General features: G+C 51.2%; 11 protein-coding genes and 1 non-coding gene across 12 annotated transcripts; 5 read left to right on the forward strand and 7 right to left on the reverse strand.

Annotated features, from left to right (window-relative positions):
* Positions 1–267: 267 nt before the first annotated feature.
* Positions 268–3,180, forward strand: P170DRAFT_457128 (uncharacterized protein; the record flags this gene model as incomplete). Its single annotated transcript, XM_024851687.1, has 5 exons — positions 268–933; positions 983–1,478; positions 1,978–2,046; positions 2,105–2,395; positions 2,441–3,180. 5 exons carry the CDS (start codon positions 268–270, stop codon positions 3,130–3,132), a joined length of 2,214 nt encoding a protein of 737 aa, XP_024701826.1. The 3' UTR covers positions 3,133–3,180.
* A 134-nt stretch (positions 3,181–3,314) lies between these two features.
* On the reverse strand, positions 3,315–3,386 carry P170DRAFT_t154. The gene has a single exon. It is a non-coding gene; the product is annotated as a tRNA-Ala (tRNA).
* Positions 3,387–3,753: 367 nt separating this feature from the next.
* P170DRAFT_438285 (glutamyl-tRNA(Gln) amidotransferase, subunit A) lies at positions 3,754–5,980 on the reverse strand. Its single transcript, XM_024849562.1, has one exon. The coding sequence runs from the start codon at positions 5,717–5,719 to the stop codon at positions 3,785–3,787; it is 1,935 nt and encodes a 644-aa protein (XP_024701827.1). The 5' UTR covers positions 5,720–5,980; the 3' UTR covers positions 3,754–3,784.
* A 1,075-nt stretch (positions 5,981–7,055) lies between these two features.
* On the forward strand, positions 7,056–7,822 carry P170DRAFT_427840 (uncharacterized protein; the record flags this gene model as incomplete). The annotated part of the gene is made up of 3 exons (XM_024847803.1): positions 7,056–7,288; positions 7,354–7,662; positions 7,714–7,822. The coding sequence occupies 3 exons, from the start codon at positions 7,056–7,058 to the stop codon at positions 7,820–7,822; spliced, it is 651 nt and encodes a 216-aa protein (XP_024701828.1).
* Positions 7,823–8,735: 913 nt separating this feature from the next.
* P170DRAFT_477408 (uncharacterized protein) lies at positions 8,736–10,945 on the reverse strand (the record flags this gene model as incomplete). Its single annotated transcript, XM_024853457.1, has 6 exons — positions 8,736–9,074; positions 9,131–9,196; positions 9,265–9,697; positions 9,755–9,958; positions 10,019–10,342; positions 10,395–10,945. The coding sequence occupies 6 exons, from the start codon at positions 10,943–10,945 to the stop codon at positions 8,736–8,738; spliced, it is 1,917 nt and encodes a 638-aa protein (XP_024701829.1).
* A 226-nt stretch (positions 10,946–11,171) lies between these two features.
* P170DRAFT_438286 (YdeI/OmpD-associated family protein) lies at positions 11,172–12,001 on the reverse strand. Its single transcript, XM_024849563.1, has one exon. The coding sequence runs from the start codon at positions 11,948–11,950 to the stop codon at positions 11,231–11,233; it is 720 nt and encodes a 239-aa protein (XP_024701830.1). The 5' UTR covers positions 11,951–12,001; the 3' UTR covers positions 11,172–11,230.
* Positions 12,002–13,143: 1,142 nt separating this feature from the next.
* On the forward strand, positions 13,144–15,053 carry P170DRAFT_457130 (cytochrome P450; the record flags this gene model as incomplete). Its single annotated transcript, XM_024851688.1, has 2 exons — positions 13,144–14,556; positions 14,994–15,053. The coding sequence occupies 2 exons, from the start codon at positions 13,144–13,146 to the stop codon at positions 15,051–15,053; spliced, it is 1,473 nt and encodes a 490-aa protein (XP_024701831.1).
* A 694-nt stretch (positions 15,054–15,747) lies between these two features.
* P170DRAFT_511278 (uncharacterized protein) lies at positions 15,748–16,916 on the forward strand. Its single transcript, XM_024854870.1, has 2 exons — positions 15,748–16,415; positions 16,479–16,916. Exons 1-2 carry the CDS (start codon positions 15,804–15,806, stop codon positions 16,872–16,874), a joined length of 1,008 nt encoding a protein of 335 aa, XP_024701832.1. The 5' UTR covers positions 15,748–15,803; the 3' UTR covers positions 16,875–16,916.
* A 480-nt stretch (positions 16,917–17,396) lies between these two features.
* On the reverse strand, positions 17,397–17,818 carry P170DRAFT_427844 (uncharacterized protein; the record flags this gene model as incomplete). The annotated part of the gene is made up of 2 exons (XM_024847804.1): positions 17,397–17,456; positions 17,543–17,818. 2 exons carry the CDS (start codon positions 17,816–17,818, stop codon positions 17,397–17,399), a joined length of 336 nt encoding a protein of 111 aa, XP_024701833.1.
* Positions 17,819–18,144: 326 nt separating this feature from the next.
* Positions 18,145–19,675, reverse strand: P170DRAFT_438288 (fungal specific transcription factor domain-containing protein). The gene has a single exon (XM_024849564.1). The coding sequence runs from the start codon at positions 19,175–19,177 to the stop codon at positions 18,224–18,226; it is 954 nt and encodes a 317-aa protein (XP_024701834.1). The 5' UTR covers positions 19,178–19,675; the 3' UTR covers positions 18,145–18,223.
* Positions 19,676–20,143: 468 nt separating this feature from the next.
* P170DRAFT_477414 (sugar porter family MFS transporter) lies at positions 20,144–22,183 on the reverse strand (the record flags this gene model as incomplete). Its single annotated transcript, XM_024853458.1, has 7 exons — positions 20,144–20,181; positions 20,338–20,647; positions 20,709–21,027; positions 21,105–21,574; positions 21,627–21,731; positions 21,790–22,028; positions 22,081–22,183. The coding sequence occupies 7 exons, from the start codon at positions 22,181–22,183 to the stop codon at positions 20,144–20,146; spliced, it is 1,584 nt and encodes a 527-aa protein (XP_024701835.1).
* Positions 22,184–22,580: 397 nt separating this feature from the next.
* Positions 22,581–26,458, forward strand: P170DRAFT_217377 (calcium ion P-type ATPase). The gene is made up of 3 exons (XM_024842842.1): positions 22,581–22,895; positions 22,953–25,687; positions 25,734–26,458. Exons 1-3 carry the CDS (start codon positions 22,824–22,826, stop codon positions 26,392–26,394), a joined length of 3,468 nt encoding a protein of 1,155 aa, XP_024701836.1. The 5' UTR covers positions 22,581–22,823; the 3' UTR covers positions 26,395–26,458.
* Positions 26,459–27,545: the final 1,087 nt, after the last annotated feature.

The following is a 27,545-nucleotide window of genomic DNA, read 5'->3' on the forward strand; positions in this document are numbered from 1 at the left end:
TCGTTTCCCCGCTCAACAGGTCCCTTGGATGGTTCTTTTATCCTCATTCTCCTCCCCGTGCCTGGGACTTGCGATGAGCAGACGACTCTGCGTAACCATGCGACAACTATGGCACCTCATCTTGACGCTGCTGGTCAGTGTTCAGGCCATTGAACTCCAACTAGACGATCAGGGTAAGCCACTGACATCAACATGATCCGAGATTGCCGGTACTCACTCACCCCTCTAGAATCGGTCAAAAAAGCCTGCCACGCCGTGGCAAAGAACATGCTCTCCTTCTACACCGGCATGAACCCCGGCGATGTTCCAGGCAACCTGCCCGATCCGTATTACTGGTGGGAAGCCGGAGCCATGTTCAACGCTCTCATCGATTACTGGTTCTACACGGACGATGACACCTGGAACGATATCACGATGCAAGGGCTGCTCTGGCAAGCAGGCGACGACGGCACCTTTATCCCCGCCAACCAATCGCGCACCGAAGGCAACGACGATCAAGCATTTTGGGCTTTTGCCGTGATGTCTGCTGCGGAACGGAACTTTCCCAATCCCCCGGACGATAAGCCCGGCTGGCTCGCCATGGCCCAGGCCGTCTTCAACACCCAGGCTGCGCGGTGGGATACGGATACCTGCGGCGGAGGGCTAAAGTGGCAGATCTTCACGTGGAATAATGGGTACAACTATAAGAACACGATCTCGAATGGCTGTTTTTTCAACCTCGCGGCGCGTCTCGCTAAATACACCGGTAATGACACCTATGCAGAATGGGCCGAGCGAGCGTGGGACTGGACCTCCTCGGTCGGACTGGTGACGGACGACTATCGGTTCTGGGACGGCGCAGACGACGACAAGAACTGCACCAATTTCAATCGCATCCAGTGGACGTATAACTCGGGGGTGTATCTCCTCGGGGCGGCGACTATGTATAATTTGGTGAGTTCACACGGCACTGTAGTCTGTTGGTCGTGGCTAACTTCATCAGACCGACGGGGATCCGCTCTGGAAAAAACGCACGCAGGGCATTCTCGATGCTTCGGACATTTTCTTTGTCAACGAGCCGAAGAATGTCATGTACGAGCGAGCCTGTGAACCGGTCGATACCTGCCAAGTCGACCAGCGCTCTTTCAAGGGATATCTCGCGCGCTGGATGGCCGCGTCCACGCAGATGGCTCCCTTTACATTCGAGCAAGTTATGGGTAAGCTGCGGCCGTCGGCGAGCGCAGCGGCAAGAACTTGTACGGGCGGGTCAGACAAGGCCAGCTGTGGGCTCAAATGGAGTTCAGGGGAGTGGGATGGGATGAAAGATGTCGGATTGCAGATGAGCGCTTTGGAGGTGATGCAGTCAACCCTCATCAGTCGTGTGGATCCGCCGGTGACAAATGACACCGGAGGCACCAGTAAGGGCGATCCTGGAGGGGGGTCTGACCCGCCTCTTCCGGTTCCCCATGTTCTCTCCATGAGCATCAGCACTGCAGATCGTGCGGGGGCCGGCATCTTGACAGTATTGATGGCCACATTAGTGATAGGTTCGACTGGCTGGCTGGTCACCGAGTGACAGGAATCTGAATGTTCACTAAGGCTGGTTTCCGTTTCTTGGATAATATGAATACACGAATGTTCTGTAAATGAAACAATTGCCACGCTGGTGTCGGTCTGTTATGCGCCAAGCGCTGACTCGGATATTCGGATGTAGACGTGCATCGTACATTCGACGTTAAAAAAGTACGAGAATACAGCCCCCACTTGTTCAACAATATCAAATGAGGGGTATGTCGTGTCTGCTGCGGATGATTTCCGCTATGGACCCTTGATGTGCTCTTTGCAGGCTTTGGTCAAACTCAAATGGCATGCTCATATAAATGCCTTCGTAGACGCCGTCCAAAGTTCGCATTTCAAACTCACGATTGAACCTGCAAACTTTAATCATGGCTCCTGCATTTTCTGCCCCCGAATATGACATTCCATCGCATTGCAAAGCCGGAGTAGTCATAAATGAGGGTCCCAATTTCGAGGTGCGAGTGGAAATGGTCCCAGTTCCTGAGCCAGGTATGCACCCATTGTCCCCAGATCTAGGGCCTCGAAGTGACAGTCTTCATCCGCGCAGGTCCGGATGACATCTTAATTCGGCTGAACGCAACTGGACTCTGTCAATCGGACATCCACGTGATGAAAGGGGATATCGGCGCTCCTCCAATGTCAACGTTCGGGGTTCGCTCGCCAGGCCACGAAGGAGCCGGAGTAGTCGTTAAAGTTGGACAAAATGTGAAGAACTTCAAGTTGGGCGACCGGGCGGGGATCAAACCAATGATGGACACATGCGGTGCCTGCGACCCATGCTGGAATGACCAAGAGCCACACTGTGCCGCCGGTGTGCATACGGGACTTATGGTCACAGGTGAGTAAGAGCGCCAGCAGCGACAACCAGCTTGCTAATTCGCAGGCACCTACCAACACTACATTGTATCGCCTGCTCGATACGCTTCCCCAATCCCCGACGGTATCCCAGACATAGTTGCCGCGCCCATCATGTGCAGCGCATCCACCATGCACCGCTCACTGACGGAGTCCGGCCTGAAGCCCGGCAACTGGGCCGTTTTCCCCGGCGGCGGGGGCGGCGTAGGAATTCAGGGGGTACAATTGGCGAAGGCAATGGGAATGCGGCCAATCGTGATAGACACGGGAGCAGCGAAGCGAGCGCTGGCACTAGACATGGGGGCAGAATCCTTCATTGACTTTGCCGAGGTCCCGGATGCCGCTGCAGCCGTCATTGAAAAGGCAGATGGCATAGGGGCGCACGGTATTTTTGTCACGGCACCCGCAGCTTACAAGACGGCCTTTTCCTATGTTGGCAATCGTATTGGCGCGGTCCTCATGTGCATTGGGCTGGCCCCAGTCGGTACTATGACGCTCGGCGAAGATCCCAATACGTTTATCTTCAAGAAGTTGACCGTGAAAGGTACGCTGACTAGCAGTCGCAAGGACACGGCAGCTTGTCTGGATTTTGCCAAGCGGGGACAGCTGCGGCAGATCAGCGAGGTCTATGGAATCGATCGATTACCAGAAGGCGTGGAGAAACTGCGCAAAGGGCAGGTGGCCGGTCGAATCGTGGTGGACTTTAACTTGAAGGAATAGCCACTCGGGCAATGCAATTGTATTGTTTGGACACCAGCAATGGAGCTGAACGAATCAGCTTAGATGAGAATAGAGAGGAAACTGATAAATAAGTGCATGAACCGTCGAGTGGGAGGAGTAAAAAGAAACACAATGATTGCAGCCCGTGGATGAAAGGAGATCATGTGAGGAAAACAAAAAGATGGACTCGCGGGGAATCGAACCCCGGACCTCCAGCATGCTAAGCAGGCGTTATACCACTAAACCACAAGCCCAGTGGGATGTCTTGGCGCTCAGATTTTGACATCATAAGCCAAAGCCATTTTGGACAATCATTTCCCCATGCGGAGTTTCATGTCTTTTTATGCCAGTTCATATTCTCTTATGCATCCTCGGCAGAATTGTATGACCATTGGAGTGTGAACAACCAGATCAACACACAACAGAAACATTGGGCTTATATTAAATATTCACCCTTCTTCTTATGATTCCTTTCCATTTTAACGTCCTGGGCTCAAACAAGCTCGGTTTGAGATCTGCTTTTTGAATGTAGTGTTCCCTACCAGAGCGAAATATATATCCATTTTTTCAATTGCGGCTGTAAAAGTAGAGAAGCTCATCATGAACTTATTTAACTGAATCTATTACTTTATTGATTTACAAGCATCCTCAATTAATCTTCCTTCGAATACAACCTCGACCCCGTACCTACATCCTTCAAAATCCCCTTCTTCCCCAACCCCGCCACCAAATCCGCCAAAACATGATCACATCCCCTGGCCATCTGCAGCGCCACACTGACAGGCAAATACTCCGTCTTCAACGAGATCGTGCTGTTATACGGAGACTCGCCCAACGGGACCACCACCTCGGGAGAACCCGTGAAGACCGCGATGCGCCCAACCGAGAAGCCCAGCGGCGGAGCCTCCGGCGGCTCATAGTACCGGTTGCGGTAGTCGGTCTCGCCGGCGGAATAGATGCTCACGAAGAGGCCCTCGGAGCAAGAACCCTCGTCTGAGCGCCCGTAGCCGTCGGTCTCCCACCAGTCGCGGAACTGGGTCATGTTGCGGAGGGCGACTTCGTAGGACGCGTTGCCGCCGTTCGACTGCCCCCAGGTCCAGCGGGAGAGAGGGCCCGGGTTGATGAATGGCTGGCGGCCACGGTGAGCGGCGGCGTAGTCGGCGAAGAGCGGAGTGGCGAGGTGGTTGTATTGGTCGACGGAGGTGATGGTGGCGTAGGTGAGGTCGAGGAGGTTTTCGAGGCTGGGGGTGCTGGCGGAGTGGGTTTGGTTCCAGCGCTTGGAGATGTCGACGACGGTGTGGTTGGTCTTGAGGAATTTGTCCACATCCTGCACGAAGGTGTTGAGCAGGCCGTGGGCTTCCGGAGTGAGATCTTGTCCGTCCCAGCCGTCGCCGCCGAGGTAGACGTGACGAGGAAGTGAGGTATAGTTGTGGCGGAAGTGAGGGTACCATGCTTGAGTCACCCTGGACCAGAGAGCGGCGGTGCGGGCGAAGATTCCGGCCGTGTCGAGCTCGGGAGAAAGAGGCAAGACGTGTTCAAGCGAGATGGCGCCCGTTGAGGGACGGTTGCCGTAGACGCCTTGCACAGAGGCAGGAGAGCGCATAGAGCCACCGGTGTCACTGCCAACTGCAATGTCAAGCCACGAATAGGAGGCAATAGCAGCACCAGAGCCGGACGAGGAACCACTGGGGGACTGGTATCCGTCTCCACGGGGGTTGAAGGGACAGTGGAAATCCACCCAGTCAGCTGTAGGTCGATCTCCGTTGGCGAATTGCACGGTCCCAGTTTTGCCGACAAAGACGGCACCCAGATCAATCAGCCGATGGATAGATGGAGCTGTGGCATTCTGTGTTCCGTAGAGGTAGTAGTAGGATCGGCTCCCACCACTGGTCTTGAGTCCTTCGACATGGAAAATATCCTTGACGCCCAGTCGCAGGCCAGCAAGGGGCTGCTTGGCCGTTGGAGTATAATAAAGACGAGACGGCACAGCTACATCTTTGGTCATGGCGTTCTCGGTGACCGCGGGCATGGGTAGGAAGCCACCGTCTTCATCGCTGATGGCGGCCTGAATGAAGGCAACGTTGTCGTCGGGATAGAGTCGGTATGCCCGGAACACCTTGCCAGTGGATGCAGACACAAAGTATGGACCCGCAGGAAGGTCCTGGCTTGAACTGACGGGAACAACACCCTGAGAGCTGGCAGAAAGACCGGATCCTGTCAGAAGGAGTTTTGTTCCCTCTGATTTCAACGTGGAAGCATGATCGCTAATGGAAACCTTGCTCCCGGATGTTGAGGTAAGGAGAACAGTCCGTAGAAATTCCGCTTGGAAAACATCATCGCGCTCAGTGAAGTCGGAAAGCAAGGAGCTTATCTGGGTTGTAGGGGTGACAGGAATGACGGTGAGTGGGACAATATCAATTCCCTCCGTTAGCGACTGGTCGAATAGAGACGAATTATGTCCTTGCAGAGTGGACACAGCAATTCCGCTGAGGTAGTAAGGAATGCCATTCAGGGAGAGCGTCTGGCCATTGGGAACGGCAGCCCCAACGGCAGCGACGGCCAGGGAGAGGAGGGTTCCAAGATACATGAAGAGAAACGGTTGTCGACTTCATGAGGATGGAGTGCTCAGCCGCTTATATAGGTAGGCTCGAGGACCTTGCTATGCCGAATGGGACCATCTTAGCCTCTATCCAATTCCCGGAAATGTCCATTTGGAGATACGATCTGTGCTGCTGCCTCCTGCTGACTCTTAGCCGATGTCATTTTATTTGGTACCTCCTTATCGGGGTAAAGATCTGCTCTATAGCTAGCCGATACTCCCGGAGTTATGGGAGCCATGTGTGCTGACCCGTGGCCGGGGAAATTCCTCCAACGGACTGACATGACGATCGGCAATTGGAGTGACCTTGGAGGAAGCATTCAAAACGCGAAAAGATAAACTGATAACCGATAGCGATAGATAATTGCAACACTACTACCTTATCTCCGGCGCAACCACCCGACGCCAAGGCGTTAATGCGTCTTGGCCAAGATTATCGGCCATTCAGACAAGGTAATTGCAGTTGGAGAGTTGGAGTCATGCAATTTAGTGGGAGACGAAAGCTCCGCGATCGGTGATATGAATTGTTGACTTCGAATATCTTAGGACTCATAGCTCAATGACCGGCGGTCTACTGTTGAGCTTCATAATCCCAGGTTTGAGATTCAGGAGGCCTCACTACAATAGTCTATTGCAAGAAATGTATCTTGCTAGGGGTTTTCTATGTAAAATGGTTTCAACTCCATCATCTAGAATCCATTTTCCGTTTCAACGGTGAATGCTCTGTCGGGACGTTGTAAGGAGAGCCTAGGTATCCTGAAGCAAAGGCGATGAATAATTTTTGAATGCTCCTTGGCCAAAGTCCGTGAAACAAAAATATCTTCAAAGTACGGCAGGTCATTATCAATAACATAAGTAGTTTTTGGAGATATCAATTTCTTCAGGTTTTTCGCAGGCGCCGTGCCCTAATACTTTGCGATTTTCGTGAATCTCCCGACATTAAGAATAACTCCGCACATATCTAGAATGGAACTGAAATAATGTAATAGACCTTTGGCTATAGCAGGAACATTATGCCTTGGTAAACGGAAGAATTCCAGAAAAGTATAATGGAACATACTCTAGCGCCAAGGGCAGCATAAATAAAGTTCTGGGACGGAAGATTTATGATTCTATAAGATGTAAGATTGACATCAGTTCGGAGAACAGTGAATTCTTCAACCTAAGCGAGTCCAATCTTCACTAATAAATACTCTTCACTACTACGCTTAACTACTACTCTTCACTATCTCTGAGCTTTACCCAGTCTCTTATTCTCTCCCACTCTACCGTAGTATCTCTTGACCACTTACCATCACCTACACTTCCATTTTACACAGAAACCATGCTGTTGGAAGAGAAGGAGTTCTTTGGCGACGAATTCCTCGGCTTGAGGATCTCGTTTGGAGATCCTCAATCGCACTGGACCCTCACCGAAAAGCTAGGCGAGAGGCATTCGCAACTCATTCCTGAAGACGTTATTGAGTACCCTTCTTTACGCGGAGCAGCTTATGGCACATTTCTTGCCAAGAGCGCAGAAAATGTGAATCAAGAAGCCGTGATTCGGATCATTATGCAGTAAATGACCCTCCTCAATGAGTTACACTGCATGACTAAAGCAGAGACTGATTTTTGATATCTAGAATTCCACATGCGGGTGCGGAGATCGCGTCGTCCGCAGAAAGAGCCCGCTACGCCGTTCAGACAATCCCCAAACGCGCCCAGGACATGGTGGACGCACTCACTCTGCTAGACGGGGCTCAGTGCAGATGCGCTCCGCGGTTGATGGGCGTTGTCGAGAGGGCACAGGGTGACACGGACCCAGTGCCGGGTGGCTTCCTGACATATCTGCTGCTCGAGAAATTGCCTGGGAAAAAGATGGGCCCTTGGTTCTGGGACCTAGACCGCGACGAGCGTGATAAAATGCGAGCTTACCTCAAAGATGCCTGGATGTAAGTGATTGAAATACTTTTCCCCATGAGATCAAGCTGACGTGCGTACAGCGAGTGTACTCGTACTTCTCAGTATCGCCCGCTTTCATCACCGTCGAAGATGTTCTGGGATGCCAGCACGCAAAGAATGCATGTCTTCGATCACAGCATGATGACTTGAGCTTCGAGACTAACAGGATTAGTGCTTTTTATGACTTTCTCAGGAACGCCAGATCCAATACCGTACCCCCCTGAAAAAATGAATACTTTATCTTTTGGGGCCTAGCAAAGGCGCCTGAGTGGTATACCCGATGGGGAGAAACCGAAGAACATCCAGACATGGAAGATTGGACACTGTGATAATTTGCTCATGGTTGTTCAAAGCCCTTGGATACTGACTGCAGACTTCAGAGGCCCAAATGGAAAATCTCGGATTTTAATCCATGAAACCAACACATATGGGGGTGACAGGACAGCTCAACAGCAATGTTTGGCAGACAGGGCTCGGTGTTTGCAGAGCCTTCCGGCTAGAGATTTCTCTTGCTGACTTTAAGGCGACATGGAACAAATCACTTAAAGGCCAAGTGCCAGACTCGGTTTGCATGACGAGCAACGGGGAGATGCGGGTCGTTGGCGAGATCAAAACGCCCTGGGTGCCGAAGCATGACCTCCGTGCCGCCGTTGAATGGGGCGACACCCCTACTCTCCGGCGCGTTTTAGGTAAAGTATTCGGTTTTACCAGAAAAGAAAGATTGAAAGGAGTGTTAACGGAACTTTGAAACTGGGGCAAATAGCGCGCTATATGCGCCTCGGCCAGATTCGGTATGGATATATGACAACCTACGACTGGACAATCTTCCTTCGACAAGTGGAGAAACCGGGGGGATAATGGGGGCTGGAGTTTAGCCCAGCAATTGCGCACTCGTCGACCTCTGGGCCAAATGTGGCCGACATCACCGTGCGGGAGGCGTTCTGGTTTTTGTTGGGCAAGGGGGCAGGGGCAAACTTCCAGGCCAACAATAACTCGCCCATGGGAAGTTGGGTAGTCGGTGGTGTCTTTATGGGATGAATGATCGCATGACTTAATTATGTCTTTATGAATTGGTATAGCGAGCCAAAAGATCGGCCACAACGGTATCGACATTGTCTCCCCTAGGATCAGCATGGGAATGCGCATTCAGCGCAGTCTCGGGGGTATCAACTCGGTCCGATTCCCAGTCACCTGCATTTATCTGGGTTTTCTTTTTGTTTTTCTTTTCCGGCGTTGTCAGGTCATTCGAGGTTCGAACATGTATATTCTCCGGACGTTCGAGATACATGGATGGAGAAGGGGCGACGAGGTTGGCTTGATGAATGCGGCGAGTGTGGGCAAATAGTTCATCTTGGAAGTCTTCAGATAACCATTGCTTAATAACAATATAGTTTGAATCATGCTGGAAGTGATTGAGGTTGGTAAATAATGTCAATGGAGGAGTTGGAAACGACCTACTTCATCTTGGACCCAGTGCAATTTATATTGATCCAAGGTCTCGGGAAGAAGATGCGTACGGTGTACCTGAAGAAACGTTAGCGGAGGTTCAAGTACAGATGGTTTCTCTTGCCGCAGAATGAGATCTGACTGACCTTGATCCAAGTATTGCTTCTTTCACCTTCGTCTTTCACAACTTCACCCGCCTGCTTTTTGTCCTGTGGCCTGCAGCTCATTTTGACCACCGCAGTCAGAGTCCTCGCTCTAACATGTGCTACGTCATCAACGAGCGGAAGAGACTCTCCGAAATGTAGCCATTCAAGACATTCGTCTCCGAGCTTTGAACGGCCATCGGACGAAAATGGAGACGCTTCTAGCGCTTCATGCTCGCTGGTGGTGAGCGCGAGTAGCTGATTGAGTACCGAGTCGTTGGAGGTGGACTTCCATTCCTCTAGCTGTAGTTGTGCTGCTTCCTGAGAAATGCTGATAATTCGGTGGACATATTCAACATGAATTTTGCGATCTTTGATGCAAGCCACGGGAGAGAAAACTAGGACTCCAAGGAAATCCTGCAGAGGGGACGGACTTCTGCATCATAAGTTAGGGGATCATAGATAACGAACTGTGTGTGATTGATCAATTTACCCTGTACCATAGTAGGACTCCGGACGAGTAGCCTCTCCTTTAGGCTGAGATACATATTGCACATTTGCTTTGGCCTCATTAACGGATGGGATCGTATAGCTTTGGTAGCGTCGGGTTGACTTTGAAACGCTTTGAGACGCCAGGCTCTGTTGGTCCATGTCAGAGGATTGAAATGTCGCCTTGTCTATCGCAAAGCTCGGTTCCCTATTCATAATATCAAAAAAGGCTCTGGGTTGACTACTGCTGGTGAGAAAGATGACATACAAATGAATGTCTCTAATTGAGGGGGGCTTTTCACTTGCGTCATCTGCCGTCACGTCATTTGGTTTAGAATGTAGAAACCTCCTGCAGAACTGAAAGATTCTGCTTGGCTTTTTCTCCGGATGTCGGTGGTTAACGCTGCTGGTTTCCCGCGCTTTCGGCGGGGTGCTTAACTGCGCGTCATATTTAGGAGCATTGTTTATTTCCGTACTCCTGCTGGATGGTCGCACATTCTGCTTCTTATATGCCGACGCAATGGACAACGCGAGTAACTCTTGATCCGAGATGGATAAATTGGGAAAGCTTTTCAAGGATGTGACGGATTCACTAAATGCACAATGTTAGTCAATTGTGCGATTGGCTGATTACGATATCTTACCATTTTGCCATTCGTCTTGAATAAGCCAACATAGCAACTTGCAGCATCAGCATCAACGTTCCTTTGACATCTCTCAATTGGGCTTGTAGAGCCTCCATCTCCGGCTTTAAGAACGGCCATTTCAGCATCGTGAACCGCGTGAGCTTGACCTGCCCAGGAGCCTCAGAATCTGAACTAGTCTGCGCACTGGCCTTCTGTATCGACTCGTTAAGGTGATCAAAGATATCCTTGCATTTCTCGGCTAGATTCATAACCGTTGCAAGCCCAGCGGCATTGAAAATTCCCCGTCTTGATTGGTCATTTTTAGCATCATGGATGTCCAAGTCTCCATGAGTGCCGTTGCCCGGTGCTTGTTCGTTTTCCAGGCCATCTTTTGCCAATTCGGCTAGTTGTTGCAAGATGCTCGCGTTCAGTGAGACTTCCTCGGCAATGTGTGTAACCTCCTCCTCTGCAGACTTGACCTGACTGGCGAAGGTAACCAGCTTGATTGAGCATTGCACGCCGGCCGTAGCGATTCCAAGAATCGCGGATGCAGCTGCGATTGCTTCCATTGATTTCTCGAGAAGAAAAATCGGAAAGAATATTTCCTTATTCTCCGTAGGGATGAAGTTAAGACGCAGAGAAGACTTTTCAATTCAACTGAGGGTTTGCGGTGACACGTGGACGCGCATAACAGGTGGGACGGCGAAGATCAGCATCCTGCCCTGTCAACCTGAGGTAAACACGTAGGAAATGTACTTTGTTGTTTAAACTCGCTTATACTAGAAGCTAATGAGCAAAAATAGAAAGAAAGGAAACAGCGATTGCTGGGCTTGAACATTGAGCAGACTGGTCAGTCATTTCCGACTGCGAAGCCCAGCACGTCGCGGCTCTCTGGGTTTATCATTCGAAACAGACTTGACGTTTCTCGAGCTGTCACTATCTTCGTCTACATCGGCCCTGGCCTTACGCTTCTGCGCTGGCTTTGCCAATTCACCCGGCTTATTGCCTTCAGCCAGCATCTGCACCAACGATTCGATTCGACTAGCTCGCGCTTTCGGAGACGCCGTCTCCACTCGCCAGAGCACAGCATATCGATCAGTCCTATTCAACCCCTCAAAGAAGCTCCTAGCCGCCGAATTCTCAGCCAAAGCAGCAGTGAGATCATCAGGGACCTTCATAGTAGCGGGCCCACTATACGCACGCGCCCATCGGCCATCTTTCTTCGCGGCCTCAACCACAGCCAACCCCGCAGGCCGCATCTTTCCCTCATCAATTAAGCGTCCGACGGTCTGCACGTTCTTCTGCGACCAGATGCTCTTTGTCCGACGGGGCGTGTATCGCACGAGCCACCAGTCCTTGTCGAACGAGTTGGCTCGCCCGTCGATCCAGCCGAAGCATAACGCGACTTCGACTGCCTCTGCAGCGGAGACTGATGGAATGCCGGATGATTTCTTGGCTAGCTTTAGGTAGAACCCCGATGCGGTGGAATGCTCGCGTTCGAGAAAGGTTTCGAGCTCCGAGGCGGATGGGAATGGGTAGATTGGGAGGTCTGAAGGTGGCGGTTTCGCTGACATTGTGGAGATGGACTGAATGCAGGGGGTCTGTTGACAGATTGCTCGAATACCTGTTGGTGGTCGTGTTGTTCGTGTTGTTGTTGTTGGCAAAAGGATCGAGGCGCGCTTTGTCAGCAGCCTGAGGCAACGCGGGGTGCCTGAGGATCGCAAGACTGAGTTAAAAGCCCTCATTCTCCGGTAATGACGGCTTTCATGAACAAAGTTTGAGTGTTTACTGATATGTTGGTGAGCAGGGCGAGAAAGTGAGAATTTTATGTGTAGGAAGAAGCACAGGTTGGCAACCCAGAGGTATGTCAAAGGTGAAATATAGCCGAAGGATGAGGTGTTGCTGCACCAAACTTTACAAATAATTGATTACTCAATGATCCTACAGCGAGATGCAGCAGATCAACTCTTGATTCAACTTAATGCGTAAAATCAGATTACCTTCTTGACTGTTTGACAAAGCCTTATTTTGAGTGCTGACTACCCATGGTTTAGTCTTTTTCTCCGTACATAAAAGCTCCCCCGACATGCCGGACTTAGAAATAGGAAATGATTGACCAGTCTACAAGGCGCTCTAGTCGCCAACAGCTGATTCAGAAAACAAGCCGAATACACAATACATATAAAATGTATCACCGATCCGATCGTCCATGATCGGCGGAGGAGAAAGTGGGTTCAAGGTGGAGGCCTATCGCTTCTACGAGTATGCCAGAAGTCAGAGCTCAGCTGCCACAAAAATGCTAACTGGGTCCTAATACTAGTGATATCTGATATGTTAAGAGATCGTTTCAAAAGGTCCTTCTGAGTGCAATTTCACAAAGCAGAAGGGAAATACGTGTAAGACAATCTTTGCCGAAGGTAGACCCACAAGGATCATTTTAGCGTCAACGGTCTGATCCTTCAGTCTGTCGAGTTAGAAGCTCTAATGACAGGAACCCACATAATCACACAAGTTTATTGAGGGGTGCGGTCCCACCACTCGCTTGTTTTCACGCCCAACACTCCTTCATGTAGCGCCTTCGATATGAGGGGAAGATAAGCTAAACGACGGTCTAGTCATGGCCTAATTGCCTGGTTGTCTTCCATCAACCAATGCCTTGTCAATCATAAATAAGCGGGGATGTACTGGAAGTCGTTCTTCCTCTTCTCTCTGCGCTGAACCTTCTTCCATTCTCAGTCAGTTGAAAGCACCTGTGGGTGATCAAAACATGGGCATAATCCTCAGCACGTTGGCAGGACTTGTCATCCTGCGCCTTCTGTATGAATTCAGACGCGATCGCAAACTCCCCCCCGGCCCTCGAAGACTCCCTTTCATCGGCAACATTCACCAAGTCCCCCAGGTGCTCCCATGGCGCACCTTTGACGACTGGAGCAAGAAGTATGGACCCATCTGGAGCGCCCAGTTCGGAAGACAAACCATGATCATGATCGCCGATCCCGCTATCGCACGCGAGCTTCTGGACAAGCGAGGCAGCGTATACAGCGATCGGCCGCGGATGGTGATGGCCAATGAAAATGTCACCAAAGGCATGCATCTTCTCGTGCGCCATTACGATGATCGCTACAGACTGCACCAGCGCATGGAAGCGCCCGTACTGAGCCCTCGAGCATCATCTACTTATCATCCGATCCAAGACCTAGAGAGCAAGCAGCTTCTTCACGATTTCTTGGGATCAAACGACTTCCATAAGATTATCGAACGGTACAGCGTCAGCCTGCTATATGCATTGACCTACGGGTTCCGACTAGAAACCGGCGACGAGCAAGAAATCCACTCAGCCCGCGAGGTCCTCAGCAACTTCGTCTATGCCGGTCGACCAGGAACATGGATCGTGGATGCGATTCCGATCCTGAACAGACTCCCAGCCCCATTCACCCCGTGGAAGAAAGAAGCCGAGCGACTATTCAAGATCGAAGCAGACCAACACATGCGCAACATGAACCGCGCCCTAACCAACGAGCCATGGAACTGGACCAAGGAGTTCTCCAACTCCAAACAAGCACAGATCATGCCGCCGATCGAGCTCGCATACGACCTCGGCATCCTCGCCAACGCAGGAATGGAGACAACGTCCGCCGTCATGCAGATATTCGTGCTGGCTGCAGTTACACGGCCCCGCTTCATCAGCGTCGCGCAGGAAGAGCTCGACCGCGTGGTCGGAACTAACCGACTGCCTGAATTCTCCGACAGAGATAACCTGCCGTACATCATAGCCATTGTCGAAGAGACGCTTCGCTGGAGACCGATGGTTCCCGGGGGCTTTCCGCACGCCACACAGCAGGACGACACGTACATGGGCTATCGCATTCCGAAGGGTGCGACAGTCATTCCTCTTTTCTGGTCCATGACCATGGACGAGACTCGTTTCGAAAACCCGGATGACTTTTGCCCGGAGAGATGGCTGGATAGGACCGAGGGCGGGTTCACGAATTGGTTCGGTTACGGCAGGCGGGTGTGTACTGGGCGGCATATCGCGATGAACTCTCTGTACTTGCTTATTGCGCGGATTTTATGGGCTTACAATATTCGAGCGCGTGAGGGACCTGACGGAAAGCCGGAAAAGGTAGATGATATGGCGTTTGGATCAGGATTCGTGTCTATGCCAGAGCCTTTCAATGCGGTATTTGACCCTCGGCCGCATGCTGAGGAGGTGATCGAGAGAGAGTGGGAAGTGGCAGAGAAAGATTTGACAACGCTGATGGATGGTGTCAAGGAACGTCAGAAGGGTGTGGGATTGGAACTGAGATCGAAAGAATAACCTAGCAGCTCTATCCCTTACATGAACGAGCTTGTGTACCTGAAGCTGCAAATTCAATTCAAAGACCTAGTCTATAATTTTGGGACCGGAAGACCGCGCGGTCCGGTCCTTGGTCCTTGACCTTAGAACCAGGACCGCACCATGCAGAGGCCTAGCACCAAGATTACAGGTGAAGGTGAGTTGGTTATCTATTCCGTCCTTCTCTCCCTATTTCTGAATTTCCCTCTCTTCCACTGGATATATGAGTAATCAACTACCTAGACTAACACTTCTATTTCGTTTTCTATTTTTATCTACAGCCCCCGATGACCAATTGGCCACCCAAGCCTATGGGAACATCCTGTCCTGCTGCGCAATGAGCGCGGAGGAGCTGGAAAATAAACCCAGATATAAATACATTAGCCAATGCTCCGTCTTCGTCACCAATTTGAATTTCTATATCTTTCTTTGATCGCGCGTAATCGCTGCCCAAAGTTGGCGAGTTTTGAGGTTTTCTGGACAGAAGATTACTGAATCATCCCGCTCGACTGAAAGTCTCAAAACTATGCCTTTTTGGGAGGTAATTGAAATTTGGAACACCCGATTATAAATATATGTGACCCTATTCAAATACGCGTGTCCGGTTGCCTTAGTCCCGCTTACCATAGTAAAAATGGTAGGGGGTAGGACGGTCGCACAGCCCCATCGTCAGGGGTGTTCTAAATTTCAAATACCAGTCACTGTAAACACTAGACCTACCATGATTTTGGTTGACCGCAAATTTTCGGGTTTGGTTTTGGCAAAGTCTTCAGTTTTTAGTTTTGGTTGCAGTTTTCACCTTGCTAACCGCAACCAAAACCGTGCCGGAGTCTAGTTGAAGGTGCCCTTGATGTAATCCCCTTAACGCATTGTCATATCCCAAGACAGATTTAAGCTAAAGGACGTCACAGCCTCACGATCAGGGGCATGCGGCTGAAATTGACCCCGTCGTTTGCTCGGCTGCGACCGGCATCGGTGGCGGGGCAGTATTTGTCTTATTTCTAACGCATGTTCGATCTTTTGCCGTTACCACCATTCAAACCAATAGCCACAAGACCAAAGCCTACTCACGACGAACATAAAACACCAAAATGCAAGAGCAACCCCAAACCAAGGTCCTCATCACTCCCGAACTTCTCGAGATCATCCTCCTCCACCTGGACACCCGCACACTCCTCGTCTCGGCCCAGCGGGTCTGCCGGACCTGGACAGCCCTAATTCAGACGTCGCCCGCAATCCAGCAAGCGCTCTTCTTCCAACAAACCGCGCGCAACCCCAACTTGGAAAGGGACAAATGGAACACAGAATCAATCTGGCACTCTCTCCTTCCATCACGTTTACAAGAGAACGGAAAAATAGACCAAGGAAGCATAAACGGATACGAATCCCCGCATCCACCCCGCATCTACAATCCGCTCTTAGTACAGGCCTTCCCACCCTTCTTTCCCCCTATTCACGACAACGAAGAAAAGGCAACTGAAACTGAAACTCAAACTGAACACGAAGGGAGAGAGAAAGAGAACGAGATCTCCTTCTCCTTTAAACCTCTCGACATGCTCTCATCCCCTCAAAAGAAAACAGCCTACATGAGAAAAGAAGCTAGCTGGCGAAAGATGCTGCTCTGCCAGCCACCCGTAGACGGAGGCGTCGCGGTTTTCAAAGTGATTCATTCAAGGATTGGGGACTCGTATAGTTGCTATAAGGTAAGGTTCTGTAACCACTATCCCCCCCCTGCCCATTTCATCACTAAAAAAAAAGAACAACAGGTCCCGCAGAAAACACCCAGGCCCCATCAAGAAGAAAGAGTAGATCATGGTGATATCTTAAAAATGGACCACTTCTTCACGACCCTCACGCAAAATCCCGACGTCTACTTCCGCCGCCTCAGTGAAACGCATGTCTACTGGTCCGCTTACGTCCCGCCCTGTGATCCCGATATCTCCCACTGGCATGGTGGCATCTATCCACCGCGAGGGGGGTCATTCAACCCGAGGGTGAAAAAGGCATTTGCGGAGGCGATTGAGAAATTCGAGGTCGTTATATACTCGATGGCGATGCTTGAATGCGATTCTGGGGAGGAGAGGGTGTTGACCGACGAGGAATGTTTACGGGAAGAGATTGTGGAGGCTGAAACTGAAGAGTCTAAAGAAAGAGAGAAATGAGGCGGACAGTAGTGGAAAGAAAGGAGAGGGCCATGCGCTGCCATATAGGGCTGGGATTCCGAAGCCATTAAACAATAAAATAAACTCCATAAGCCTACAGTACCGCCTTGTCTCCGAGAACGATAACATGCACGTTAGACGTTCGTCTGTGCGGTTTAGGCTGCGCTACGGGTTCTCTAGAGTAACAGAGATTTGGGATTTTCTTTCGGAAGATTAAAAGAGGGAGAGCAGAAGAAAAGCAAATACCTTTCAGAATGAGACATCTTCCGCAAGTATCTTGTTCTTCCTTCTGATTCACCTCGACCCTTGCGGTATTCAATTACGACATAGAGGCCCTATTTCTTTATCAGTAATCCAGAGAATTAAAAGAATATCCTTATTCTATACAAAAACCGCGCTCAACAACCACAATACTCCACCTACAAATACAAACGCCAAGTTTTCCCGCCATCGTGGGCAGTAGCTGGTGCCGACAAGAACAGGAGTGACATCATCCAGCTCGAAGGTGCAATACCATCCTCTCTAGTAATAGCCCCAGTCATGCCAGATCCAGGTCGAATTGCATACGTGGGAGACAGTCAGCTATTATTTAGGGCTATTAGCATCCACTCTGAGAATAAGAGGGAACAATGAACAGGGTATTAAATTAGATAGAGGGAGCAGCTTACATTGGCCATTAAGCCGAACGCAACCATCCAGCAGACGAAGAAAATAAAGTCCAGCCCGAAGAAGTAGAAGGAGGCGTGGAATGGGATCAATAGGATTATCGAAAAGAGGGTAAGAAATGCTATCACAAGAGAGTAGACGATTCGGCCGTTGTTCGAGGCATTTGCGCGGTCGATGTAATGCTCGTAGCCGGCCAGAATGCCCATCACCACGGCGGCGCTGATCAGTTCCCCAACCAGGGGGATGGGGGAGAATATTTCGTGTCCGCGGACGATCATATTACTGTTTAATAACTATTAAGCTGTATATTTCCGTGGGAATAGGGCTTCATGTGAGGATTTGGAATAATAGGAGTCCTCTTGGTCGTTTATTCGAGCAGCATAAAGTTTCCTTTCCTAAAAGCTCTTCGAGAGTCATTGAATCTAATAGCCATCCTTTTCGGAATTGTCAACAGCGTACTGGTTCAAGCCTCGCCTACATCCGATATCCAGTGCTTTATAAGATTTATATATAAAAGGTGTACAGTCGGCGGAATTCGGTTTTACCGGAAAAGCGCCCGCATAGCCCGTTGCTTTAATAGATAGGCTTTATCAGGTTAATAGAACTTTGATTGATTGATTGATTGATTGATTGCTATGTATCGTGTCCTTTGAGGTATTCCTCAAGTAGCGGAGTTCATAAGATCAACAGATCCGATCTTGACTCGCCCTTGCAAACAGCACCATCAGCATGGCAGCCTCCCCGGCTAATGGCTGACCCCAAAACCGAGGCGATCGGATCTGATCCAGCGCAAGCCGATAGCAGCTCTCTAATAGACGACTCTCCGTCGCACGACCGTCCGTCTTGAGCCGCAGCCCAATTGCCATTGCCATGTAGACGTGGAATTTAGCCATTGACACTGGCTGTGGATTATTCGGGCCAAACGGTCCATCGTATGGAGCATCGATTATGTCCAGGAAGGCTCGAAACCGACCCTGGTCAACCGGATACCCGAGGCCTTGTGTCCTGTCGAAAAACAACTCCAGTAAAGTCTCAGCTTCGAATCTCGTGGGCACAGCTGGGATTTGCGCGTCGGAAGGAAGGGGGCTGAATGCGTTCAATCCTAAATCTTCGTCCGGGCTCTCGGATAGTGGAAGACTCGACGTTCCCCAGTCCATGTCTAGACCTAACGACGAGACCGAGGATCGACGCGATGCAGAGGATTCGGCGAGGCTGGTGGGAGACAGATAAGGGAGCGAATCGAAGCTGGGAGACGGGCAAGTCGACATCGGTGGCGACAAAGCCAAGGCAAAATGAGGCGCAGTGAGTCCAGCATCCAACGTTGCTGACATGGGACTCGACGCCACCGACCCGGCTGATGGGAGGGAAGGCGTGGGCGTCAACGAGGTAGGCGATAGATCAGCACAATCGAAGACCTCTATGCGTGGAATATCCAGACCATGAGGGCTGAATTCTCCCACGGAATCCTTGAACAGCCCACCGCCGCCAATGTCGCCAGCATTCTGCCCGTTTCCAAATTGAGTATTCAGCGTCAAAGGCACAGGGGACGCTCGCCTCGGTGGTACGCGGTAGTCCACGCCTTGAGACCCCGGTGATTGAGTCTGAGCATTCGATGTAAACCCCGTACTCAATTCCATAATCTGCGCCTCGAGCTGCCGAACCCGCTGCTCCAGGGCCGCTTGCGTCTCGCTGTTCTTGCGCGGTCGCACACAAGCAATAGAGAATCGTCGACAAGTAGCGCACGGCGTCTCGCCATCACATCTGATCTTCCTTCTTCGGCAGCGCTCACACGCCGTAGCCACTGGCTTCGGTCGCGCAGACCAGGTCCCCGCGCTCGACTCACCTACCGTCCTTCGCCGCTCAATCCTGTGCGGATGAGACTCCGGCGACGTGGGCGAGGCATTCATGGTTGCAGAGCCGGGAATGCTTCTTTTGCATGGCTAGAGGAAGTGGAAGGGACGCACCGGGGTCCGTCACCAGAGAAGCAGAGTTATGAATGGCCGACCATACCATTAGCATACCAGGTTCAGGGGTTGGACTGACGGGATAGGATGGCTGAGCAAGTGGCCAAACCCCCAACCAACAAGCCGAAAAAACAAAAGGACAAAACAAATGGGGGGCAAAGAAAAAAAAAAAAAAACTCTGAAAAATTTAACTCTGACCGCAGCAAACGTTGCGCATTCTTAGGCCGGTATTTGCAAGCTTATAGTCTCATGGGCCAGACATGCCCCGCAGTGCGACAAGAGCACTGCCACCGCCGATTCACTATGAATGGCCCGCTCGTCGGCGCAAGTCCAATAAGATGCTCATGACGTATCCGGAGCAACGGCGGAGGGTCCGCTTGGTAGAGGAATCTAGGTCTTAAATCGGTGATAGAATGCTGTCGCGGAGAGAAATCCGACCGTTAGGGTGCCATTGCACGACACGGGGAATAGAAGTAGAAGCGGTGCGAGGTTGCGGGGAGACTTGGCGATCTGAGAGGAGATGCAGACCGGGACACAATCGGCACTAAATATGGAGCATGATAGAGATGGAATCAATTGAAGTCTGGATCTTGCATTCTTATAGCACGGCCTATTATAGACAGCCTTCAGGGCTCAGGGTTAGGGCATCGCCGTCACGTCCCCCGCGGCTCGGCAGCCTCGAAGATCAGGCATCAGCATTTCTCGTTCCGTCTCTTCCTTTTCCTCTTCCCTCTTTCTTCTTCCTTCTTGTCACTCTGCATCATTTGCATCCCCATGCTATGCCAATGGAATCATTCACTAGACTCTCTCTACATGTGTCGCAGTCACCATACCCTTCCCCTTGACCACTTCGCCGTATTCATTCAACTCCTGGCTAACACTACTCGGAGCACCGAATAACGCCTCCATCTCTTCCAGCGTCTTGCCTTTCGTCTCCGGAATGAAGAAATAAGCCCAGATTCCCATACATATCATCAGCGATCCGAAGAAGAAATATGTGCCGTACCCTAATGAGGTGATCATGTAGGGAGTCGTACGGCTAATTATGAACGACCACAGCCATTGATCAGCCGTCGTGATGGCCACGCAGAGCATGCGAATATCAATAGGGAAGACCTCGGAGCAGATGACCCAGGTGATCCCCTGGTAGAAGATAGAGAGATGATTAGCTGTCGCAAAGCCACCAAGGGAAACGATGTCTTACCTGCCAAGTCGCGCAGTAGATCAGGCCATACAGGTATACACAAACCATGGCAATGTATCCCGCTGCATTAGGCTCTGTTCGTCCGGCTGCCGCAGCTGCAGTGGGATCCGCTTTGAAGACATACCCACCTATATACCACATCGGCAAGCTGCCAATAAAGGCTCCCCAGATCAAACCGCTGCGACGACCGACTTTCTCGACCAGCCAGACGCTGAAGATCACCATGCCGAGGGTCTTTGCAACTCCGTAAAATCCCGTCGCAAAAAGCTTCGTGTCGGTGCCCGTGATACCCAGCGTCTCGAAAATACGCGGCGAGTAGCTTCGCAACCGAGTTAACATGTGCTCTGACAAATGTCCGACGACCTCCCTGGAACAAAAGAACAGACTCCAGCTTACTAGGTGATGATGTTAACACCAGTCAGATTTTGAAATGCCATCAGCAAAAGACCAATCCCAATTCGGTTGCGGGTGCCTTTTTGCCAGAGCCGCTGCACAAAGTACATCGGGCTGTGCCTAGTCCCGGGTGGAGGCAAGCCAATTTGGATTTGCTCGCGGATTTGCGCCAATTCCTCCTGAATGAACGGGTGATGACGATCCAACTTGCGGATCCAAATCAGGCTTTTCTCAGCCTCGTCCCATCGATCTTGCTTCGCGTACCAGCGTGGCGTCTCTGGACACCAGAAGATACCGAATAGGAGGAGGGCCCCAGGCAAAAGCTGAAGTCCCAACGGAACCTGCCACTGAGCCATTTTAGAGGAGGCAATTGTGCGATTGACAACGTAGTTGATCCAGAAGCCACACATGCCGCCTCCTTGGGAACATATCTCAAATATTCCCACAAGACGGCCCCGAATGGAGGGTGGAGACTAAAGTTGTGATTAGTGTGACACACATGCGAGAATGAGAAGTAAATCTTACGGTCTCCGCAATGTACACGGGAACCTGCAAGGATACCGAGCCGATTCCAAACCCTGCAATCACCCGACCTGTGTATATCATGCCCAGATGACCCGAGGCAGCGGTCTGAAAACAGAATTTAGCTTTTGGATGTGGCAACATGCTTCTCGGGTTGAGTACAGACCATCAAGCTACCGCCAACACAAAAGACCGAGATCGCCATGATGATTGCCATCTTTCGCCCGAAGCGTTCCGCGAGTGGGAACGTCAGCAAAGATCCGAAGAAACAGCCAGCCTGGAATGTCGATACAATGTTTCCCTCCAACGTGTCCGTCGCATGGTCAGACACATGGATCAGCCCGAAGTCTCTGCGAAAGGAGTTCAATGCCAAAGTTCCACCGATTACACTTGTATCGTATCCCACTGCGACTCCATTGTCAGAAGTCAATCGCCTAATATATGGCATGAAACTCACTGGCAATAGCTCCCATGCTAACCACCGTCGCAATGAAATGGACCCTCCAGTTGCGCACTTCAGGAGGGTCATTGCTGTTGTCTGCATGAAGATTGAAACCCATATCGAAGATCCACAAAGGCCAGCACAAAGAACAATCGATGCAAAGCCGACAAAGAGTCCAGATTGCACCTTGACGCGTCAAACAAGACAAGACCCGACAAGGCAGCCTTGTGGAGTCGGCTGTGCTTTTTATCGGTGGAGATCCGTCCTATAATGTATGGCATATACTCCGTCTCTCCGCTAAAACGGCACTTATCACCGTTGCACAGGGCTTGATACCCCGCGCGCAAATCCCCCGCATTTTCTCTGACATTGACGGATTCTTCCTTGAAACCACATGGCTCTTTACCCGGAACAATGACGAGGAATAAACTCGCCGCCATCGCAGGCCACTTATGCAAGAGCGGTCTTGGCTCCGCGGCCGGCCTTTGGTGAGGTATCTTGGCGCTCCGCTCGTTGCTGCTGGTTCGTGCGGTGCCGAGCCCGGCGTGCCAGTAAACAGGCCATTCGATGGTCATCGAAGGGGGCTGTGCAAGCGGTGCCCACGGCGCTTCGTCCCGTGCTGTCCTGCTTTCCACGGATGCGCAGGCTTTTCGAGCTGCCAGTACATAACTCAAATGCTGGTGTTTTGATGCTTTGCTTCTCGAGATGCTCTCAGTTTCTGTCTACAGCGGCATGAGAATCTGACATCAACGCTCATCATGGTATCCCCGGAGAAAGAGCCAACTTCTTCTGGTCAAGCGCCCGTTCCGGCGATCACCGTGCAGGTCCCGGTAGGTACCTTTCAGTCTGCCTGTCAGCTTCGTTCTCCTTTGTCTGACGTCTCCTAGGAGATCGATAGCTTCTCTTCCTCCAGCGTCGGTGACCATGACGAGACGGTTTCATCGGGCGTGTCCTCGCGGCAGAGGTCTTTTAGCAACCTGACAGCGATAGATACTACTCATACAGGTCGAGATCGAGCCATGAGCGGCAGTACCATGGCGCCCGCTAGCCCGCTCCTAGAGCTGCCCGACACCAAAGGCGAACCGTCCAGCTCCGCGTCGAGTATCTTCTCATCCAAAGAACAAGAAGACGCTCTCCGACCCGATCCAGGATCCGAGAATGATTTCAAAATTGATAATAACCCGTTCTCGTTCTCCCCAGGCCAACTCAACAAGCTACTCAACCCCAAATCGCTCCCTGCCTTTGTTGCTCTTGGTGGTCTGTCGGGACTAGTTAAGGGGCTGCACACCGACGCTACCTCTGGTCTCAGCGCTAACGAAAGTGTTGCTTCAACTCACGATACATCATCGACCGGCGCCCACGGCTCGGAGCCTTTCGCCGACCGGATCCGCGTGTACAAGAACAACTCACTCCCAGAGAAGAAGGCGACGCCTCTATGGAAGCTGGTCTGGCTGGCATACAATGATAAGGTGCTTCACCTCTTGACTGCGGCGGCTGCCATCTCACTGGCTCTCGGACTCTACGAAACATTCGGTGCTCACCACGAACCCGGGGAGCCTATGCCCGTGGACTGGATCGAAGGTTGTGCCATCTGTATCGCCATCGTTATCGTCGTGCTCGTCGGGTCCTTGAACGACTGGCAGAAAGAAAGAGCCTTTGTGCGACTGAACGCAAAGAAAGAAGACCGCGAAGTCACGGTTGTCCGATCAGGCAAAACCGTTCGTATTTCTGTCTTCAATGTTCTCGTCGGCGACGTACTCCATCTCGAGCCAGGTGACATCGTCCCCGCCGACGGCATCTTTATTGAAGGTCATAATGTGAAATGCGACGAGTCCTCTGCAACCGGAGAGTCGGATCAGCTGAAGAAAACTGGTGCGCAGCAGGTCATGGACATGTTGGAGCAAGGACATAGCAAAGCACACGACATGGACCCGTTTATCATCTCAGGCAGCAAGATCCTCGAAGGTGTCGGTACTTGCCTGGTGACATCTGTTGGTGTGAACTCTAGCTACGGCAAGATTCTCATGGCCATGAGGCAGGATATGGAGCCGACACCACTTCAGAAGAAACTCGATGGTCTGGCGGGGGCAATCGCAAAACTGGGTAGCAGTGCTGCTATACTACTATTCTTTGTTCTCCTTTTCCGCTTCGTCGGCACGCTGTCGGATAATCCACGCAGCGGGACCGAGAAAGCTTCTCAGTTCACCGACATCTTAATCGTCGCTATTACAGTGATTGTCGTCGCCGTTCCAGAGGGTCTTCCGCTGGCGGTAACCCTGGCGCTGGCATTTGCGACCACTCGCATGGTAAAGCTCAACAATCTGGTGCGCGTCTTGAAGTCTTGTGAGACTATGGGTAATGCCACCACCGTCTGCTCGGATAAAACAGGGACATTGACGCAGAACCGCATGACTGTTGTTACCGGAGTCTTCGGGGACGATCACTTCGACGATAAGAACCAGACCGGGAACGAGCGACGGTCAGCCGCTTTTGCCAACGATATGGCGAAGGATCATAAGCGGGTATTGATCGAGTCGGTCGCCGTCAACTCGACAGCCTTCGAGGGCGAAGAGAACGGAGTTCCTGGATTCGTTGGTTCCAAGACCGAAACTGCTCTGTTAGGCTTTGCCCGAAACGTGCTAGGAATGGGATCTCTCGCAGAGGAGCGCGCAAATGCGACTGTCGTGCAACTGATGCCCTTCGACTCCGGTCGCAAATGCATGGGGGTAGTGGTGCGACTGGAAAATGGCCAATACCGATTCCTCCTCAAAGGGGCTTCCGAAATCTTGCTTGGTTACAGTTCCGACATCTGGAAACCGTCAGGCGTTGACGTCCTTGACATACGCGAGCGGGAACAGCTTGAAGACATCATTTTAACTTACGCCAAACAATCACTTCGCACGCTTTCTTTGGTATACCGCGACTTCCCTGCCTGGCCTCCGCGAGAGGGAATCAGCGCCGATGATCCCAAATCTGCAGATCTTGCCTTGCTGCTGAAGGATATGGTTTTCCTCGGCGTCGTTGGAATCCAAGATCCGATTCGTCCTGGAGTGCCCGAGGCAGTGGCCAAATGCCACCATGCGGGCGTGACGGTCCGCATGGTCACCGGTGATAACATGGTCACGGCGAAAGCTATCGCGACAGACTGCGGGATCTACACAGGCGGAGTGGTCATGGAAGGACCGCATTTCCGTACCTTGACGGACGAGGAATTTGCGGAGACGCTACCGAAACTGCAGGTTCTGGCCCGTTCATCTCCAGAAGACAAGCGGATTCTCGTCACTCGGCTGCGAGAAATGGGCGAGATCGTTGCAGTGACGGGCGATGGAACCAACGACGGCCCTGCCCTGAAGGCTGCGAATATCGGATTCTCGATGGGAATCGCCGGAACGGAAGTAGCCAAGGAAGCGTCCGCGATTGTTCTTATGGATGACAATTTCGCCTCGATCCTGACAGCTCTGATGTGGGGACGAGCCGTGAACGATGCTGTCCGGAAGTTCCTGCAATTCCAGATCACAGTTAACATCACCGCCGTGTTCCTGACGTTTATTTCGTCCGTCTCCGACGCAGAGATGCGATCCGTCTTAACAGCCGTGCAGCTCCTCTGGATCAACCTGATCATGTAAGACACCAACCTATCACCCATACCCATTAACTAACAACCACAGGGATTCTCTCGCCGCTCTAGCCCTCGCAACCGACCCCCCCACCGAAGCAATCCTCGACCGCAAACCGCCCAAACGCGGCGCCCGCCTCATCTCAATCACCATGTGGAAAATGATCATCGGCCAAGCCATCTTCCAGCTCACCGTCACCCTAATCCTGCACTTCGCCCAGGGCCCCGGATTCCTCGACTACCCGGACGAAGAGCGCCGATCGATCGTCTTCAACACGTTCGTGTGGATGCAGATCTTCAACGAATTCAACAACCGACGCCTTGACAACAAATTCAACATCTTCACGGGCCTGCACCGCAACTATTTCTTTATTGTCATCAACTGCCTCATGGTCGGCTGCCAGATCCTGATCGCGTTTGTCGGGAAGACCGCTTTCAGCATCGTCCCGATCAATGGCGTCCAGTGGGCTATTTGTATCCTGGTTGCGGCGCTGTCGTGGCCGTGGGCGATTGTTGTGCGTGTTTTCCCAGATGACTGGTTTGCTGTTGTTGCGCGGTTTGTTGGCAAGCCGGTTGTTGCGGTGTATCGGCCGTTGAGTCGGGGGATGCATCGGCTTGGTGGGATGATGCCGTGGAAGAGAAAGAAGGCGCAGGAGGAGGGTGAGGATACTGAGCCTGTGGTGAGTGAGAGACGGGATGTTGAGAAGGTGTGATTAGCTTGGGTATTGGAATGGGTGATAGATGCAGATTGCCTGAGTATTGTTTATTTGTTTGCTTTACGGAGTTGGATCTCGATAGATCAGGTTTTCGGATTGCTTTGATCAGTGATGATGTTATCTTTCTATTTTGGCGCGTTATGATCTCCACTGTTGATGCATTTTGATATACAATGAGTTACAAATTCGGGATAAATAGGATATTCGTATTCGTCACTACTGCTCAGCCTCTACCATCCCTGATCCCCTACTACTAAGCCCCTTACTATCATTGCTCTGGCGGACTAGTAATGTATGGATTCCGCTGCCATTTAGTGTACTTGAACATAATATGTTGTCCGATTGGCTACAAAGCCTGGCTATGTAACCTTTGTGCCGATTTCACTGCCATAGCTCCTTCGAGCCTTAACTAAAATATTAGATCTCAATTATAGACAGACACCTCGAGTGCAAATGCAAACCTAAAGCTTAGTTTCACCCATATCTTGGCTTTGACAGGCGATGAAGCCAACTTTCGCTACCCTATCAATGAGATCATCGATAGCCTTGCCTCACAAGGTTGATTGATCGAAGGAATCGTAATTCATTCGAGCCATCGACTATGCCACTAGAGGTGATCTCTGCCTTTCCAAGAAGGAAGAGTTTTGCCATAAACAGTCAAAATGTCGATGTCTATGGCACGTCCTAGACCTTAGGCGGCCTATCAGCCCCCGTATGAACTAAAAAGAATGACCAGGTCAACGTTTCATGCAGCTATTCTAGACGAAATGATATCTTATCTGCGAAGACACTCACGTGCAATGCAGTTTGACAATTGTGGAAGTTCACTAGGGTTACATTGCATGAAGGGGCTGAATCTTCCCGACTAACTATCCAGCTCATATTATGCAGTCCATTTGGCCTCAGGGATGCTGCATTCTGACAAACCGTTCAAATCAACATATCAAACGTAGCGATAGATACACATCAAACGCCGTAAAGCCTGGAATGAAACAACCTATTATGTGCCTTGCCTCAGTGAGCGAGGTAGATTCATTGACCCATCCCGCTACATACTAGTGTCGGAAGAGCCCGTAAGCGCAGATCAAGATGGCCCTCGTCTAGCGCAATGGGGGCAGGAGAATCTCCGATGTTATGCTGCCCGATAT

Source organism: Aspergillus steynii (genome assembly GCF_002849105.1).
Source record: "Aspergillus steynii IBT 23096 chromosome Unknown P170scaffold_6, whole genome shotgun sequence".
Lineage (NCBI taxonomy): Eukaryota > Fungi > Ascomycota > Eurotiomycetes > Eurotiales > Aspergillaceae > Aspergillus > Aspergillus steynii.